The 15,304-nt window shown below is 35.0% G+C and overlaps 1 protein-coding gene across 4 annotated transcripts; it reads right to left on the reverse strand.

Moving 5' to 3' along the window:
• Positions 1–1,704: 1,704 nt before the first annotated feature.
• LOC120075530 (actin-related protein 2/3 complex subunit 5A) lies at positions 1,705–8,502 on the reverse strand. Of its 4 annotated transcripts, none has more exons than XM_039029014.2 (6): positions 8,167–8,477; positions 8,023–8,069; positions 7,682–7,806; positions 7,508–7,580; positions 7,029–7,129; positions 1,705–2,019 (listed from the first exon to the last, which is right to left on the reverse strand). In XM_039029014.2, the coding sequence occupies exons 3-6, from the start codon at positions 7,777–7,779 to the stop codon at positions 1,884–1,886; spliced, it is 408 nt and encodes a 135-aa protein (XP_038884942.1). In that variant the 5' UTR covers positions 7,780–7,806; positions 8,023–8,069; positions 8,167–8,477; the 3' UTR covers positions 1,705–1,883. The 4 variants fall into 4 exon arrangements, with proteins under 4 accessions (XP_038884942.1, XP_038884943.1, XP_090169183.1 ...); XM_039029015.2 differs by having other exon boundaries at positions 7,996–8,069; positions 8,167–8,451; XM_090313057.1 differs by lacking the exon at positions 8,023–8,069 and having other exon boundaries at positions 8,167–8,502.
• Between the last annotated feature and the right edge of the window lie 6,802 nt (positions 8,503–15,304).

Below are 15,304 nucleotides of genomic sequence, written 5' to 3' on the forward strand. Positions count from 1 at the left end.
ACATACCCTTTTAGTCCTAAATTTATAAAAAAATATAACTATTTAATCATCAAATTTTTAAAATGTACTATTATAGTCTCCAAGTTTAAAAAGTTTTTGAAGTATTTTTTGTTTGATTTTTTAAAAATAATTATATGATATATAAAATGAGAAAAAGATAGTTTCATAGAAGATGTGATTTTTAAAAATTATTCTTCTAATTTAAAATGTAATATAATTATTCAAAGTAAAAGTATAAAGTTATAAGAGAGACCTTTTAAACCTATTTTTAAAAATCCAGGAATTGAAAAAGTATAATTTAAAAACTCAAAGACCAAATGGGTCTACTCTTATAAATTTAGAGACTAAAAAGGTACATTTTTAAAACTCTAGGACCAAACACATGTATTCTTCGAAACTTAAGGACCAAAAGAATAATTTTTCGAAATAAGTTATATAAAAGGATCCCATCCGCTCATTTTGTTTATGTAATAATAATAATAAATTTTAGATAAAAATATAACCATGTAGTTTAAGTTATATCCTATTTTACCCATGCACATTCAATTACTTAAATCTAGTCCGATACTTTTTTTTTTTTATTTTAATGTGTGTGTCTGAGTCAGTTTATGCGCACTTCGACTAATCTCTCGAGATAAGCCGTCTAATTCTACAACATTTGGGTATCAAAAGAACTCGTAGTCCTGTACCTTTTAATTCTAATTTAAAATGTAATATAATTATTCAAAATAATAGTATAAAGTCAGAGATACTTTGTTTTTAAACCCATTTTAAAAATTTTAATAACTAAAAAGGTACATTTTGAAAACTCAAAAACCAAATAGGTCTACTCTAAACTTCTAAAAAGGTACATTTTAAAAACTCTAGGACCAAACACATATTCTTCAAAACTTAAGGACCAAAATAGTAATTTTTCCATAAGAAATTATATAAAAGGATCCCACCCGCTCATTTTGTTTATGTAATAATAACAATAAATTTTAGATAAAAATATAACCTTGTAGTTTAAGTTATATCCTATTTTACCTATGTACATTCAATTGTTTAAATCTAGTCCTATACTTTTTTCTTTTACATGTGAGTGTCTAAGTCAGTTCATGCGCACTTCAACTAATCTCACAAAACAAACCGTCTAATTCTACAACATTTGGATATCAAAAGAACTCGTAGTCCTATATCTTTTAATTCTAATTTAAAATGTAATATAATTATTCATAATAATAGTATAAAGTTATAGGAGAGACTTTGTTTTCAAACCTATTTTTAAAAATTTTGGTATTAAAAATGTACATTTTGAAAACTCAGACCAAATAGGTCTACTCTCATAAATTTGGAAACTAAAAAAAGTATATTTTTAAAACTCTGCAACCAAACACATATATTCTTCAAAATTTAAGGACCAAAATAGTAATTTTTCCAAAAGAAATTATATAAAAGGATCCCACCCACTCATTTTGTTTATGTAATAATAACAATAAATTTTAGATAAAAATATAACCCTGTAGTTTAAGTTATATCCTATTTTACTCATGTATATTCAATTGTTTAAATCTAGCCCTATGTTTTTTTCCTTTTATGTGTGTCTAAATCAGTTTATATGCATTTCTGATTAATCTCACGAGACAAGTCGTCTAATCCTACATCATTTAGGTATCAAAAGAATCAGTTGTCCTATACCTTTTAATGGTATATGGTACAAGTACATTTAAATGTTAAATCTGCAACTGCATAACATAAATCACCACCGGAAAAGCAATTTACAGGTGTCAATTAGATAGAATGGAGTACATTTCAGCTCTTTGAGAAAATAATAATATTTCCAACATTAGCCAAACGTTGTTCAGAAGAAGAAGAAGAAGAAGAAAGAAAGAAAGAAAGAAAAATCAAACGGTGTTAATAGTATCTGCAAGAGAGCGGAGAATACAGCCTAAGCCAGCCCTTTCTGTTAATTTTTCATGTATCCTGAGACACTGATCACATGTAGGACGATCACCAGTTGATAACCCTCTGTACAAGTACCTGCAAATAGTTCTTCTACATATAAATGCTCAAGTTTTGGCAAGAAACTACCAACAGCAGAGGAACCATCAAATGTTGGATGATGATGCATAATATCTTATAAATAAATTAAGTGTTTGCCACAACACACATCATGTCCTCAAACAGTTATTCAATCTTGAAGTTGTTTTTGCACTCGTTGAAGCAGGCGACTTCATGCTTGTGTTTACGAAGATGATTATTCAATCATACTAGCAGCAAGCAAAGAGAAGAGAAAAAGAGGAGAAAGAAAACAAAAGCAAACAAACAAACAAACAGACAACTTGCCTCAAGATGAGTTCATGGAAATCTTTTCTAACCGTCCTATTAATTTTAGTTACTAATTGCTTCATCGTGCTCCTTCCTAGAGGCTTCCTCACAGGTTTTATATGGATGGCTTTCAAGTTGGAAATGATGATCTCTCTCTCCAATTTGAATTTTTTTTCATCAATGAGTATTGAGAAGATGGGCGATTTTTTATTCAATATAATGTAATTCGAAGAAACCATTATGGAACCTATTTCCCAAATTCAAGATATGGTTAACCCTTTTGGCTGTAAGTCAATTTCTTGTCTGGGTCTACCAATTAATTGTAACCTGATATATCAAAGTTTCTAGAACCATATCCTTGAAAAGATTTTAAGAATTTTTTTTAAGAAAACAAAAATATATTAAAAATAACATTCAAAACACGAAAGAAATACAACCTAGAGGAGGAGGCCAAATGAAACCCCTACCAAAGACAACTATTAGTCTATTACATGAGCACCTTTTGGAGTCCCAATCTTGGTTGATAAGAGAAAGATTGGTCATCAAACAACGATTTTAGGGCAGTCAAAAGGTGCATGTCCCAATAGGGGTGAGCATTGGCAGCCAGAGTCGATTTTTCGACCAAACCGCCACCAAATCGACTATGGTTGGTTTAGTAAATATTCAAACCGACCTCGACTGTCAAGGAGTAAAAGCCGGTTGGTCGGTCTACTCGATCTTTCGGTCTATCATGCTCACCCCTATGTCCCAAGATGTCTAGTTCTCCTTTCAACACCGACTGAAGAACACTTCAGGTTCCTGGAAAGGTATAAGGATACATTGAAAAACATGAATAGTTAAGCCGGTAGAAAACCGACGTGGAAGAACAATTTTTTTCCATGAAGTCACAAAGCCACAATCCAATGAAGAAAGAGCCTAATTTGAATTCGTCTCCTACAATCTTCGTGTCTAAACCTCTAGAAGCAAGGGCCATAAGAAGAACTTGATTTTCTATGGAACTTCACTTTTCCAGCGTTGAGCTTCAATCCCATACTATATTAGAGATAACCATCTTCCAATGAGCTTTTTCTCCTTGAACAAAACTCCAAACACCTTTTTTTGGAAAGAGAATTTTCTCAACTTGACGAATACTCCCTTTTCGAGTCTGCCAACTTATTTTGTTGATTTTTTTGGTTCGTGCTAAAATTTCTAAACAAGCCGATGTTTTTCCGAGACTTCAGGAACTGAAGGGATCCGATACTGAAGGTAGATTATACATTTTCATTTGGAAAAGAGTAAGCTTCCTCTTCATCTTGGAGAGTTCGATCTTGGTAATCTCAAGAAAAGAAATATCACGTTCATGGCCAAGTGGCTTTGGAGAAACTATACTGTAAAACCACCATTTGGAGTAATTTTTTAAATCTTCAATATGTTTTCTCTTTGGAAAATGGAGATGATTTCTGGTCTTAGTACAAAGTAAGGTCCAGAAACGCAGTGAAATTCCATGACTTAACAAAGTTTTCTTTTTCCTGGTACACATGGGAGCTTCGATAGCATTATTAGTACAGTACCCAAGATAAAAGTCCAAACTAGAAACCTAATCCTCCGTTTCGCCCAGTTGTTATGCCATATGCATACAGTAAGAAGAAAACAAAGATATTTTATTATTATTATTATTATTTTTTCTATGGAAACAACTGCTTTTATAGAGAAAAAATTGAAAGAATACAAGAGTATAAAAAAAAACAAGCCTACAAAAACCCCACTAGAGTAAGGGGATACAACTAAGTACAAAGTTGCCTAGAGAGTAGTTACAAAAAGCCTTTGAAATCGAAATTCAAAGAAAAATATGAAATCTCGGTCCCGTTCAACACCTCTAAACACTCTGTAATTCCTAACTTCCTCTCCCCCAAAGATCTCAAAACAAAGCACACACCCTCACAAACCACAAAAACGACCTTTCTCTCTGAAAGGTAAATGGAGGAGGAACTCCTCAGTGGTCGCATGGACATCCCTCTGACGAGCTAACACAAGATCAAATGCCTCAAAGAAATAATCCCAAACAGACCTCGCAAACTAACTACTCCAGAAAATGTGATCCTAGTCTTCCTCTACCTTTATCTACCTTTAGATAAGGAATACAACAAAATGGACCCATTAACAAGGGCATTCTTCTCGGAAGTCTATCCAAAGTGTTCACACGACACGGCCCAATAAAATTTTTCAGGTAAAGAACTTCACTTTCTTTATAATCTTAATCCTCCATAACACATCAAAAATTGACTCGCTAACAAGAGAGGGGTCCAACAAGCGAAAGAAAGACTTAGAGGAAAAACCCTTAAGAAGATTAGAACTCCAAATACAAATATCCCTTCTCCCAAGCCTAAATTTTTTTTGGGATAAGAAACATTTCATTGCTGTATGAAATATCCAGAAGGATCAACGGTGACCAATACAAGAGAGATCAAGGAGATAGATACAAAAATGTCAATGATAAATGGGCACATCAAAATCTACAAAGGAGCGGCAGAAAGAGAAATAGAGCCATAACAAAATGGCCAATACAAAAAAAGAAAGTTCCCATGACCAAAGGCAGAAACAAAGCAGTAGCAAAAACAAAAAAGGAGTATAAAGGGTTTTTGTTTAGTTCTTTTGGCCGGTTTCAGCTATTCTAGAAATATTAAGGGTGGGTTTTCTCAATTTCTTTCATGGTGAATCCTTTAATAAATAAATAATAAAGCAAGTGTTATAAGATCTCATGACCAAATATTCTTGATGGTACTTAAGACTCAAGAGGAACAAACACATACTTAGGACAGAAAACCTTCCATTTGATGCTGGGAGGGCAATCAAGGTGGACTTTTGAAACCCAATCATTAATCTAAATTATTATAAAAAAAAAAAAAAAAAAAAAAAAAGATCCCCATGATAGCTCTCAAAAAAAGCTATAATTCCTAGCCTAATTTAGGCTCGTTAATGGATTTTACATGTTAATTATCCTATTTTGTAAGTATTAAGACCAAAGAAAGCAATTGGAGTCAAATGGGGTTAATTTGAAGCAATTTGGAGGTGATTTGAGCACCCGCTTCAAAGGAGGAGAAATGACCAAAATGCCCTTGACGAGCATCGCAACCCTCGCTCAACACTCTAACGCAATGTTGTAAGGGCAGTAGGCTCGTATAGAAGGCAGCGTCGCAACACTACACTTTGCGTTGCAATGCTGCGATTATTAACGAAACGTCAACGCATCCATCACGCACAAGCGCTCGCTGCAAGAAAGCATCACACGGAGCATTGTGCCTCTGCACCAATGCTTGAGGGTTGGATCGATAAGAGCGTTGCAACACTACGCCTATGGTATAAATGCATTCTTTCCAAATTAGGTAAGAGGGATGCAAAAATCTGGTGGAGGCCGAGGAGTGGCTACTAGTTCTTCCCCTTCTTTTATCTTTTTTGCATCTCTAGGTTAGATTTTTATTTTCTTTTGGATTGTAAATAATGGATTGGATCTTCCTCTTCGATTTGTCTATGGATTGTTCGAGGTAATGGTTTTTCTATCTAGTTTTTGGAATTTTAATTCTTTGCCAATTTCTTGAGGATTCTATATTCTTGATGAATTGCATGCTGAGTTTGTGTCTTCTTCGAATCCATTATAATTTCTAAAAGCATAATCGTGAGGTTGACTGTTCACGCATAATCATGCATGGCTAATCGATTTTTAGTTATGTCACGTTCTTTCCTAGATGTCTAGCTAAAATCACTCAAATAACATTAGTTAATTGTGCATTGGATGGCTATTCCTAGGAAGCATGAATTGCTAGGTTCGAAGATAAAATTGGTTAATTGAATATGGCTTTCCTAACAATTAATCAACATAATTGAATCCTAAATCATAATGCATGTGTTTTTAATTCTATATGGACGCTATCTAACCCAATAGGATTAGAAACATGTAGGTTAGTTAGGGTATGGCCTTTCCGACCTAATTAATAATTAGGACGCTTTCTCGATTAGATTCTTGCTAGTTGTCTGCCTTTGTAGAGCGTTAGATCGCATCAAGCGAGTAGTTGTGCATACATGAATCGGTTGCATGTTTAAGTTCCAGAAATCGAGGATAGAAATTGCATTGAATGGCACTAGAAACTAGATAGATCAATCCTAGTTTACATTTATCCTTGCATGGTTTCATTTTATCCAAAACCACAACCCCATTTTTACTGTTTTTCATAGTCGAATTTAGCTCAAGAGAAGATTAAATCCTAACCTCCCTGTGGTTCGACCCCAGTCATTAATCTCAGAAAAATGATCCACATGAAAATGGTCTTCGATTGGGGAAGATTAACATTGGCCAAATTAGTGTTGCCAAGCATCTTCACTTATTTCTTGTTGGTGTGCATAATCCTTGAATATTTGGGAACACTTCGAAAAACAAATTGAGAGACTATTGAAAGGAAGGGGCCCTAAGAAGCATATAGTTTAGCTAGTGTGTCCATATCCGACACAGCTAGCGGTAGAAATTTGATGAGAGCAGGAAAAGAGAAAACAGAAGTTTGTTTGCAAAACTCATAGTAGGATCAAACCAACAACTTGAGTATAAATCTCATAGCAAAAGACTAATATCAGAAAGTAAACTTGGAATTAACTAAGGAAAAAGTAAAAAGAGAAAAACAATAGGAATGACCAACTTTATACTCATGCTGAGATAAGTAGAAGCAATAAGAATTGATACCGGACAAACTCACTTCATTAGAATATCATAGTACTCTGGATCCAACGAAGAAAACATCCCATCTACATCCTTTATAGCCATGAGAGCCCTATGCACCACAATCCAATTTGCTGACTGGAGAAGTCCAAATAATCACATCAGATTAACTCGTCCTCCCAACGTCAAGCAGACCCACAAAACATAAAGATGAAAGAAACAGCAAGCCTATTCATTTTGAGTAACTGCAAACAAATACAGCAAACTATTCCCAAGAATTAAATCAACATTCAGCCATACTAATCGGCCTCAATATTGAGAAAATGTAAGAAAAACATAAGAAATAGCACCAAATAAAAGGGAATTCTCCAATAATTTCCCTTAATATTTGTAGAATTAACCATAAATTAGATAATAAAATAAAATCAAAATGCAAGGAAAACCCATGGGTATAGAAACAACAATCTGAAACCAAATTGTCGTAGGCAGGAAGAAAGAAAGGATAAGAAACGATACCTTGCAACGCTCATCTCGGGTGTTTGGAGGGGAACCTTCGAGCGCAGTTTTAAGAGCTTCGACTGGTCTAGACCTTTTACGAATAGAAAAATTGACAAATTGGGGAATCTTCATTAGGAAGAGCTAAATAAATTTAAATCGAATAAATCACAAAGCAGGTACAGAATTCATTACTGTTTAAGTAAGCTCTCGATCTTTCGAGACTTGTGCTCAATTCTGGTGATTATGGCTTCTGCATTATCTGCCTCCACAAATTCACCTGTAGTCGCCATTTTCCTTGCGCTATCACCCCTACTTAACTGATCATACCAGTACGATCAATAATCCAACCATTGGAATGAAATCGAACCTAGAGCCTAAAATCAGACGATCTGCCCCACTGGGAATAATTGTATAGATGGCCCCTTTATAGGGCCCAAATGAAAAGTGATCCCAACTTTCAAATTTCAAAAACTATAACCTATCAACAAAAAGGTTAAAAGCCCTACAACTTATCGAAATCTTGTTGAAACCACCTTTAACTCCGCTGGTCAGCACGCTAACGGCCTCCTAAAACTCAGATCTACACTCCAAACATCATGAGTGTAATAAAATTCAATCCAAAACTAAACGGGTATTCTAAATCTCCAAGAGAAACCACAAAATACACCAAAACTTACCCACAACCTACAATTCGGCAAAGGTGGCGGTGTACGACGGCGGCGTGACTGCTTAACGGTGAACAGATCTAAAGAGGGAGAGGCTGAGAGACAGACCGGAGGAGGGAAAGACGTTAGAGAGAGAGGCAGGGAGACGGTGGCACCAACCAGGCGTCCGGCGGCGGCGGCGGCGGCGGCGCTTCACGACGGTCAGACGACGGTCGGTAGCAGACTCATCGAGAGGGGAAAAAACGGGTGAGAGACGTGGAGAGAGAGAAGAATGGGTCTGCCGGCTGGAATTTCAATAAAAGAAAAAGAGGATTTTTTTTTCCTTGGCTCACCACAACACACCTGTATAAATCCACAATTAAATTTTCAACTAGAGGTGGATATCGAAAAAATTAAAAAGATATTGTCATTTTAGAAACTATTTAGGAAAATATTGTTGTTTTCAAATTATTTGTAAAAAAATTGTTTTTTTTAATAAATAGAGGGTTGAAAATTCGACTTTCCTTTCATTTGTACGTCAAACTTTGAACCCTCGACCTTGTCCTTCCTAACATTATTATTGAGTCTGTTTAATAACATTATTATTGAGTCTGTTTAATTATCATTCCGGAGACCTTCCTCTATTTCTAAATTTTCATAAGGTCCCCCTAGAATTCTTTCCAAAGTTTGTTGAATAATTTTTACGGATTCTGTCATCTCAGCAAGTCTGACTAAATAACGAGCTAATGAATCTCCTTCTAACCACTGAACTTCCCAATCAAATTCGAGAGCGAGATTATGAGAGAGAGCGAGATTTTGAGAGAGAGTGAGAGCGAAAGCGAGAGCGAAATAGCCAGATTTTGATAGAGAGCAATAATACTGTACAAATTTTCCCATTTTTTTTCTTTTTTAATTATTACACATTCCACCTTCTTCTTTCTAATCCTTTCTTTTTTTTTTAATTTTCCATTTTATAAAAATATTTTATTATTTTATTTAAACTCTAAAAAGAATAAACTAAAAAAAATAATAACTCATGAAAATAAAAAAAATGTAAATTAAATATTTCATTTATATAAAAATAATTACAAAAATCAATGTGTCCCACAAGGCGGACGTCGTCGATTTCGAGCTGGTTGTCATCGTCAACTTCGAACTTGAGATTGCTCAGGTTCTTCTTGATGTTGCTCTGGTACCTCTGTAGGCGCTTCATAATATAAACATTCATTATGCTCTCCACGACCCCGACCATGTCCATGCACGTATGAAGACAAAGGACCAGCCTCTGAGTCATAATGTCCTGAACCAAATGCTGGCATCATCATCATCGGACTAACATAATTAGTTTGACTCTGCGTCTGCGTCATAGGGGGCAACTCTTCCACATTATGTGCAACCTCATCAAACTCATCCTCTTCCTGAACAGGTCCTCTACGTCTAGGAGCTGGTAGAGGAACAATAGGTATATCGTACATATAATGAATTTCCTCCATATAGCTTTGGTTGTCACTACATATAGCAAGAACCTGGTTTGGATCATTCGCAACCTCATGGAGTCTACTATTGTTCGATCTCTGTGAATTATAAAACAATTAGACAATATTTAAAATAAATTTAAATTAAAAAAATAGATAATATTCATTCATTTACCAGATGACCCACAGCTGCTCTCGGACGAGTGACATAGCGTCTTGTGATATTATTATATCAATGAATATATTCTGGAGTGACATCTGTGTCAAACTGTTCAAGAGAAATCCCTACTGCAATAAACCTTGCACGATAGTGCCATCGCACTACAAATGTGCAGCTTTTTTGGACTAATCTCCAGTCCTTAGGTCAATATCATGCAGTACGGGTTCAGTATTACAAGGCGATGAGACATCCTGCTGAAAACTGAATTGTCTCATCACCCTGTCAGGAAGATGCCACTCACTAATGTGAAAACATATGAAAGGACTCATTGTCCGCCATATGTTTTGACCATTCGTACAAAAATTAGGCAAAGTATGCACAATAATTTTGTACGGCTCCCAAATAACCTGAAACACAAAATATTATATTAGAGAATATTAAAGACAAATACAATAAAAATGTGAATAAAATAATCAATTAGGTTTAGTGTAATGTACCTGTTCAGGTTGAAGCAGATCAAACATGTATCTATACTGGTTGACTACAATGTTACTGTCCTAGTCACACAAAATTTGTCTCTCCACTTAAATTTTTAAATTGATAATTTAGAATTTAAATTAACTAGATCAGTGATATAAAAATTAAATTGAATTAAAACAACATACCGAGAATCGTAGGCTCGTCCAACTAACTGAGCGTCATTAACATGATGTAGCTGTGGAGCCATTGTTGGAAATCGCTCCCAAGCCCATAGTTGCAAAAGTATGAGAGGCTCAGCTATCTCTCGAACCTTAAGTCTTGTTGCTTTGCATAGTTGTCTATACAACCATGCCAAGCATGCTCCACCCCACGAATACCGCCCCGCATCATGGAGGTTAGCTAACAGTGGCAGGAACATCAAGTGAACAAAATGACTTGATTTATCTGAAAACAGACTTCCACCTATCATTTGTAGTATATATGCTCACGCATATCTTATGATGGTTTCCTCGTTTGCATCATCTGTGAGCTCACGAAATTGTATTCCTAGCCATATTAAACTTAACCTCAATCCTTTAATCTTGTCGGCAGGTGGGGTTGCACCGAGGTATAGTTGACAAACTTCTAACCAGTCATCGTACATCACTCCGATGACCGACTCACCGTCAACAGGTAACCCCAACAACACTTCTATGTCTTGTAGAGTGATAGTACACTCTCCAACAGACATATGGAATGTATGCATCTCGGGCCTCCATCTCTCGACCAAGGTTGCGATCAGATGATTGAGGAGAGTAACATTCAGCATACGTTGACAATTTGTAGAGTGATAGTGACACTTCTATGTCTTGTAGAGTGATAGTGTACTGTTCATGTAACAAGTGGCAAGCATTCGACATTCCATGCTCGCATTTTATGGCCGTTTGCTCACATTTTAACATGAACTACGAAGATTTTATTGAGGATTGAATAACATTTTAACATTCGGCATTCTTTCGTTACTAAGACGGGCTCCTGATAGTTAGGGATTGAATAATAAATAATTTTTTTTATTATAATTTATTGTATATTCAATTTTTTTATAATAATCTACTGTATATTCAATTTTTTTTTTTTTTTTTGTAATCAATAAAGTTTTACATTATAATAATCTAATATATTCAATTTATAGTATAATAATCTAATATATTCAATTTATTGTCTAATGATTATTCAATTATAGTATAATAATCTAATATATTCAATTTGTTGTCTAATGATTATTCAATTATAGTATAATAATCTAATATATTCAATTTATTGTCTAATGATTATTCAATTATAGTATGATTATTAGCTCTTTTTTCTCTTTTTTTATATATATTTCTATGGAAAGTTCAAATAAAGTGAAGACTCTCACTCTCTCCTAAGATATCGCTCTCTCAATCTCGCTCTCTCCTAAGATCTTGCTTTCTCCTAAGATCTTGCTCTCTCACTCTCGCTCTCTCCTAAGATCTCGCTCTCTCACTCTCGCTCTCTCCTAAGATCTCGCTCTTGCTCTCTCGCTCTCTCTCAATATCTCACTCTCTCTGTTATTGTTGTTATTTTTCCATTAATGATTACTAGCTTTCATTTCTTCTGGAACAATCACAAACACTTTTTTTATTATGGATCTACTACCAGAAACTCAATGCGTAATCTTAGCATTCAATGTGTATTCCTGAATAATCTCATTTTTCAATTATTCAACCATTTCATTTTACCAAGTTCAATGTTAGTCAGATTAGTCAATATAAACTAAATCTCGCTCTCTCCAGTATTCTCGCTTTGAATCTCGCTCTCTCTTAAAATCTCGTTCAACATCTCGCTCTCTCCTACTATCTCGCTTTGAATCTCGCTCTCTCCTTAATCTGCTTCAGCCCACTTATCTCCTTAATCGCTTTGAAGTTTCAACATGTGTGTAACCTTCGACAACCTAATATACAAAATTTTGTTCGTAGGCAAAGCTAATTCGGAATTGTCTTTCATTCCAAGACATAACTTGTATCTATGCGCTTCATATTCGCCTGGAGTTCGCTCCCAGAAATATAGCCATCCCTACCCCCTCACGCAATCCCACAAACCTCCGTCTAATTCGAAATGATAACAAAATGCATAGGTTGTTAGAAGTAGCTCAAGTACACAGATACATATAGTATACCATCTCATTACTTTATTTCCTCTATGAGGGAAAAAGAAAAGTAATAAACCTGCAATCTCGAGGGTGGATGTGTGTCGAAACTTCAACCTTCGACAACCTAAGCGAGATTTCCCTTGTCAAGGATTGAAGTTTCTGCCAATGTATTGTTTCCAAGTTTTTCTTTGTTCGTCGAGTTCTTAACGTTCGACCTCCACATTAGTCGAGTTCTCAACGTTCGACCTCTAGCCTCGAACTCCCAAAACAACAATATTTCTCTAATAAGTTTCAAAACAACAATATTTCTCTAATAAGTTTTGAAAACAACAATATTAATATTAATTTCCATTGATATTTAGAGGCTGTTTGGGGTGCTGAGATGATATAGGATGTGGGAAGTTTTGATGTTTATGTTTGGGTGTATAGAGTTGTTATGTCTGAGTTGATATGTGTGTAGAGTTATTATGTCTGTGTTCACATGTCTGTGCTTGGGTGTGCAGAGTTGCTATGTCAGTGGGTTCAGTTTTTGTATTCTATAATAATTTGCCTATATAATTTTTTTTTCTTTTTTAATCTTATAATCCAATAATTGTATCATTTTATTTGGAATAAGACATTGATTGCATTTTTTTTATTCTTTCCAATCTCAAGATATGGTATACAGTTCGATTTTATATTATTAATTCCAAACTTCTCATCAAAGAAAGCTAAATGATTTTACAAAATAGTATTAGATCGGATATGAAATTCATTAAATTCATTCTCCTCAAAAGATTTTACATAATTTGATGGTTCTATACATGACCATTTTACAACTTGGTTAGAAATATTTCCATCCATATCCAAGGGCCACATACCACTGGCCATTCGTATATGTCACAAAAAATCAACAAATATTAAAAATCTATGGAATAAGAGACTAGGGGAAGTTACAAAAAATAATAACAAACCAACTTGCAAACACCGATAAAAAAAATTAGTTAGTCTTACCCAACTGGTGGTGGAATGGCTAGAAAATTGTTTGTTCGCTGAATATCATTCACCAACAGATCAATGAGGGTCAACTAATCGTCCTCCTCTAAACCCTCAACTTGGTAGATCTGTTTGATGACCTTCTTACGCCTCTTGAGCTCCAATTCATATTTCTCTTTCTGCCATTGTACAAGTTTCTCCATTTTATTTTCCCACATATCCATTGTTGTGTGTACTATGTCAAGCATTTTAGATTGGAAGGGAGCCCTCTTGCATTTCGTTCCTATCGTATCGTTACTTGATCCAGTATGCCTATTGATGGGTGTATCTGGGAAAATCTCATCCATCCCATCAACAGTCAGTATGTTCATGTCAGGTACACTTTCTTGTTGCTCATTAACCTGTGATCCCAACCGAATATCCTCCAAATATTCATCTGTTACAGATGCTTGATCGTACGGGTTTCACTGCCTTCACCAGTGGCCTTATCTTTCCCAAATACGATTGAAAGCTCATCATAATGGGGAAATGGTTTGTGTTTCAAACCCTTTGCGTTGGGATGGGACTACAAACAGGAACGTATATTATGTTAGAACATCATATTATATTAGAAAGAGTTCACCATTATAAGATAATAATACTATAATGTTTTCTCTTACCCGACCCATACATCGAAAACCTTTTTCTCTACTTCCACACATTTGAACTCGTTGTTCCAACTAAATCCACTGCATGCATTACTCAGCATCTTAGTGATTGCACAATATTGTCGCTTTAAAAATCTAACCTTGCACTCTATTGTCGACAGCTCGATGGAACAACTAGGAATTTTTTCCGTAAGTAGACATTGTAGTTGTTGTAGATAGTCAGGCTTGAATGTTCCATTATCAGCTTGTCAACCTGTTTCTACCAAGTGCAATAGTGACTCCACTAATCGTGCATCTTCAACCTTTGTCCAAATGTGTTTTGTCATTTTCTCACGTCCTGCCATTTAGCTACATACATGCGTATAACTTAATAAAATAAATTGGGCACAGTTAGATAAACAAAGTTTGAGTACAAATAACGTAGAACATGTTTCATCATTCACATGAACCAATTAACACAACATAAATTAAGATAATTCAATAAAGTAGATTGTTTGAATCGAAAGATAACATAATCTAAAAGTAGGAGGAAGTTATTCATAGTAAAGCTAATTGAACAAGAAACTTTGTGCTCATGATGTTTGTTCTCATTCATCAAACATTCATGTCATTAACTCATCCCTGAAACTGGTCCATTCGTCGGATGTTTCAATAAATTCTATATTTTCATCGTCGAGTTCGTTAGATGTAAAACCTTCATCATCTATTGTTCCAGACTGTTGGGAGTGGTATCCTAATTCTCCTAGAGTCTTGTAGTTTGTAATATATATACATTGTTATGAATAAAATAAGAGTTATTTTATTTTGGCATTTACTCATAACCAATAAATAAAACTCCATGGTTATTATATGTAAACTTAAGCATGTATATGAGATATATAAGTGGATCATGTCTTATGTGATAACCTAAATAGGTCTGTAGTATAAGGATTAAGGAGGGATTCCTGATCCTTGTGACACTACGGATACGACCCGCTTTGTTGAGGTTTGTAAGTGTTGTGAACTACTACAGATGGTAGATCCTGACCATTCATGTGGAGACATGCAAGCGGGAGTGTCCTATACAAAGAGTTTGTATAAGACCGAACCACGAGATGACTAGTCTTTGTATATAACACCGTTGATACTGGAGAATTACATTTCACCTAAATGACCATAGGTGACATGATCTCAATCCTGAATGTTTTGGGAACTCCTGCCTTTGAGGGCGATCCTTTGATTAGTATGGGTGAGAATGGCTAGATTGCCAACTCAACATGCCTACCTTTTTGGGGATTGTCTG

Source organism: Benincasa hispida, chromosome 4 (assembly GCF_027475165.1).
Source record: "Benincasa hispida cultivar pf3 chromosome 4, pf3_genome.v1.1, whole genome shotgun sequence".
NCBI classification, from domain to species: Eukaryota; Viridiplantae; Streptophyta; class Magnoliopsida; order Cucurbitales; family Cucurbitaceae; genus Benincasa; species Benincasa hispida.

Coding starts and splice junctions, on each gene's coding strand:
- LOC120075530 (XM_090313057.1), bottom strand. CDS start 7,779: ATGGCGACTACAGGTGAATTTGTGGAGGCAGATAATGCAGAAGCCATA. Junction 7,581..7,681: donor ATCGAGAGCTTACTTAAACA/GTAATGAATTCT, acceptor TATTCGTAAAAG/GTCTAGACCAGTCGAAGCTC. Junction 7,130..7,507: donor CCCGAGATGAGCGTTGCAAG/GTATCGTTTCTT, acceptor GGACTTCTCCAG/TCAGCAAATTGGATTGTGGT.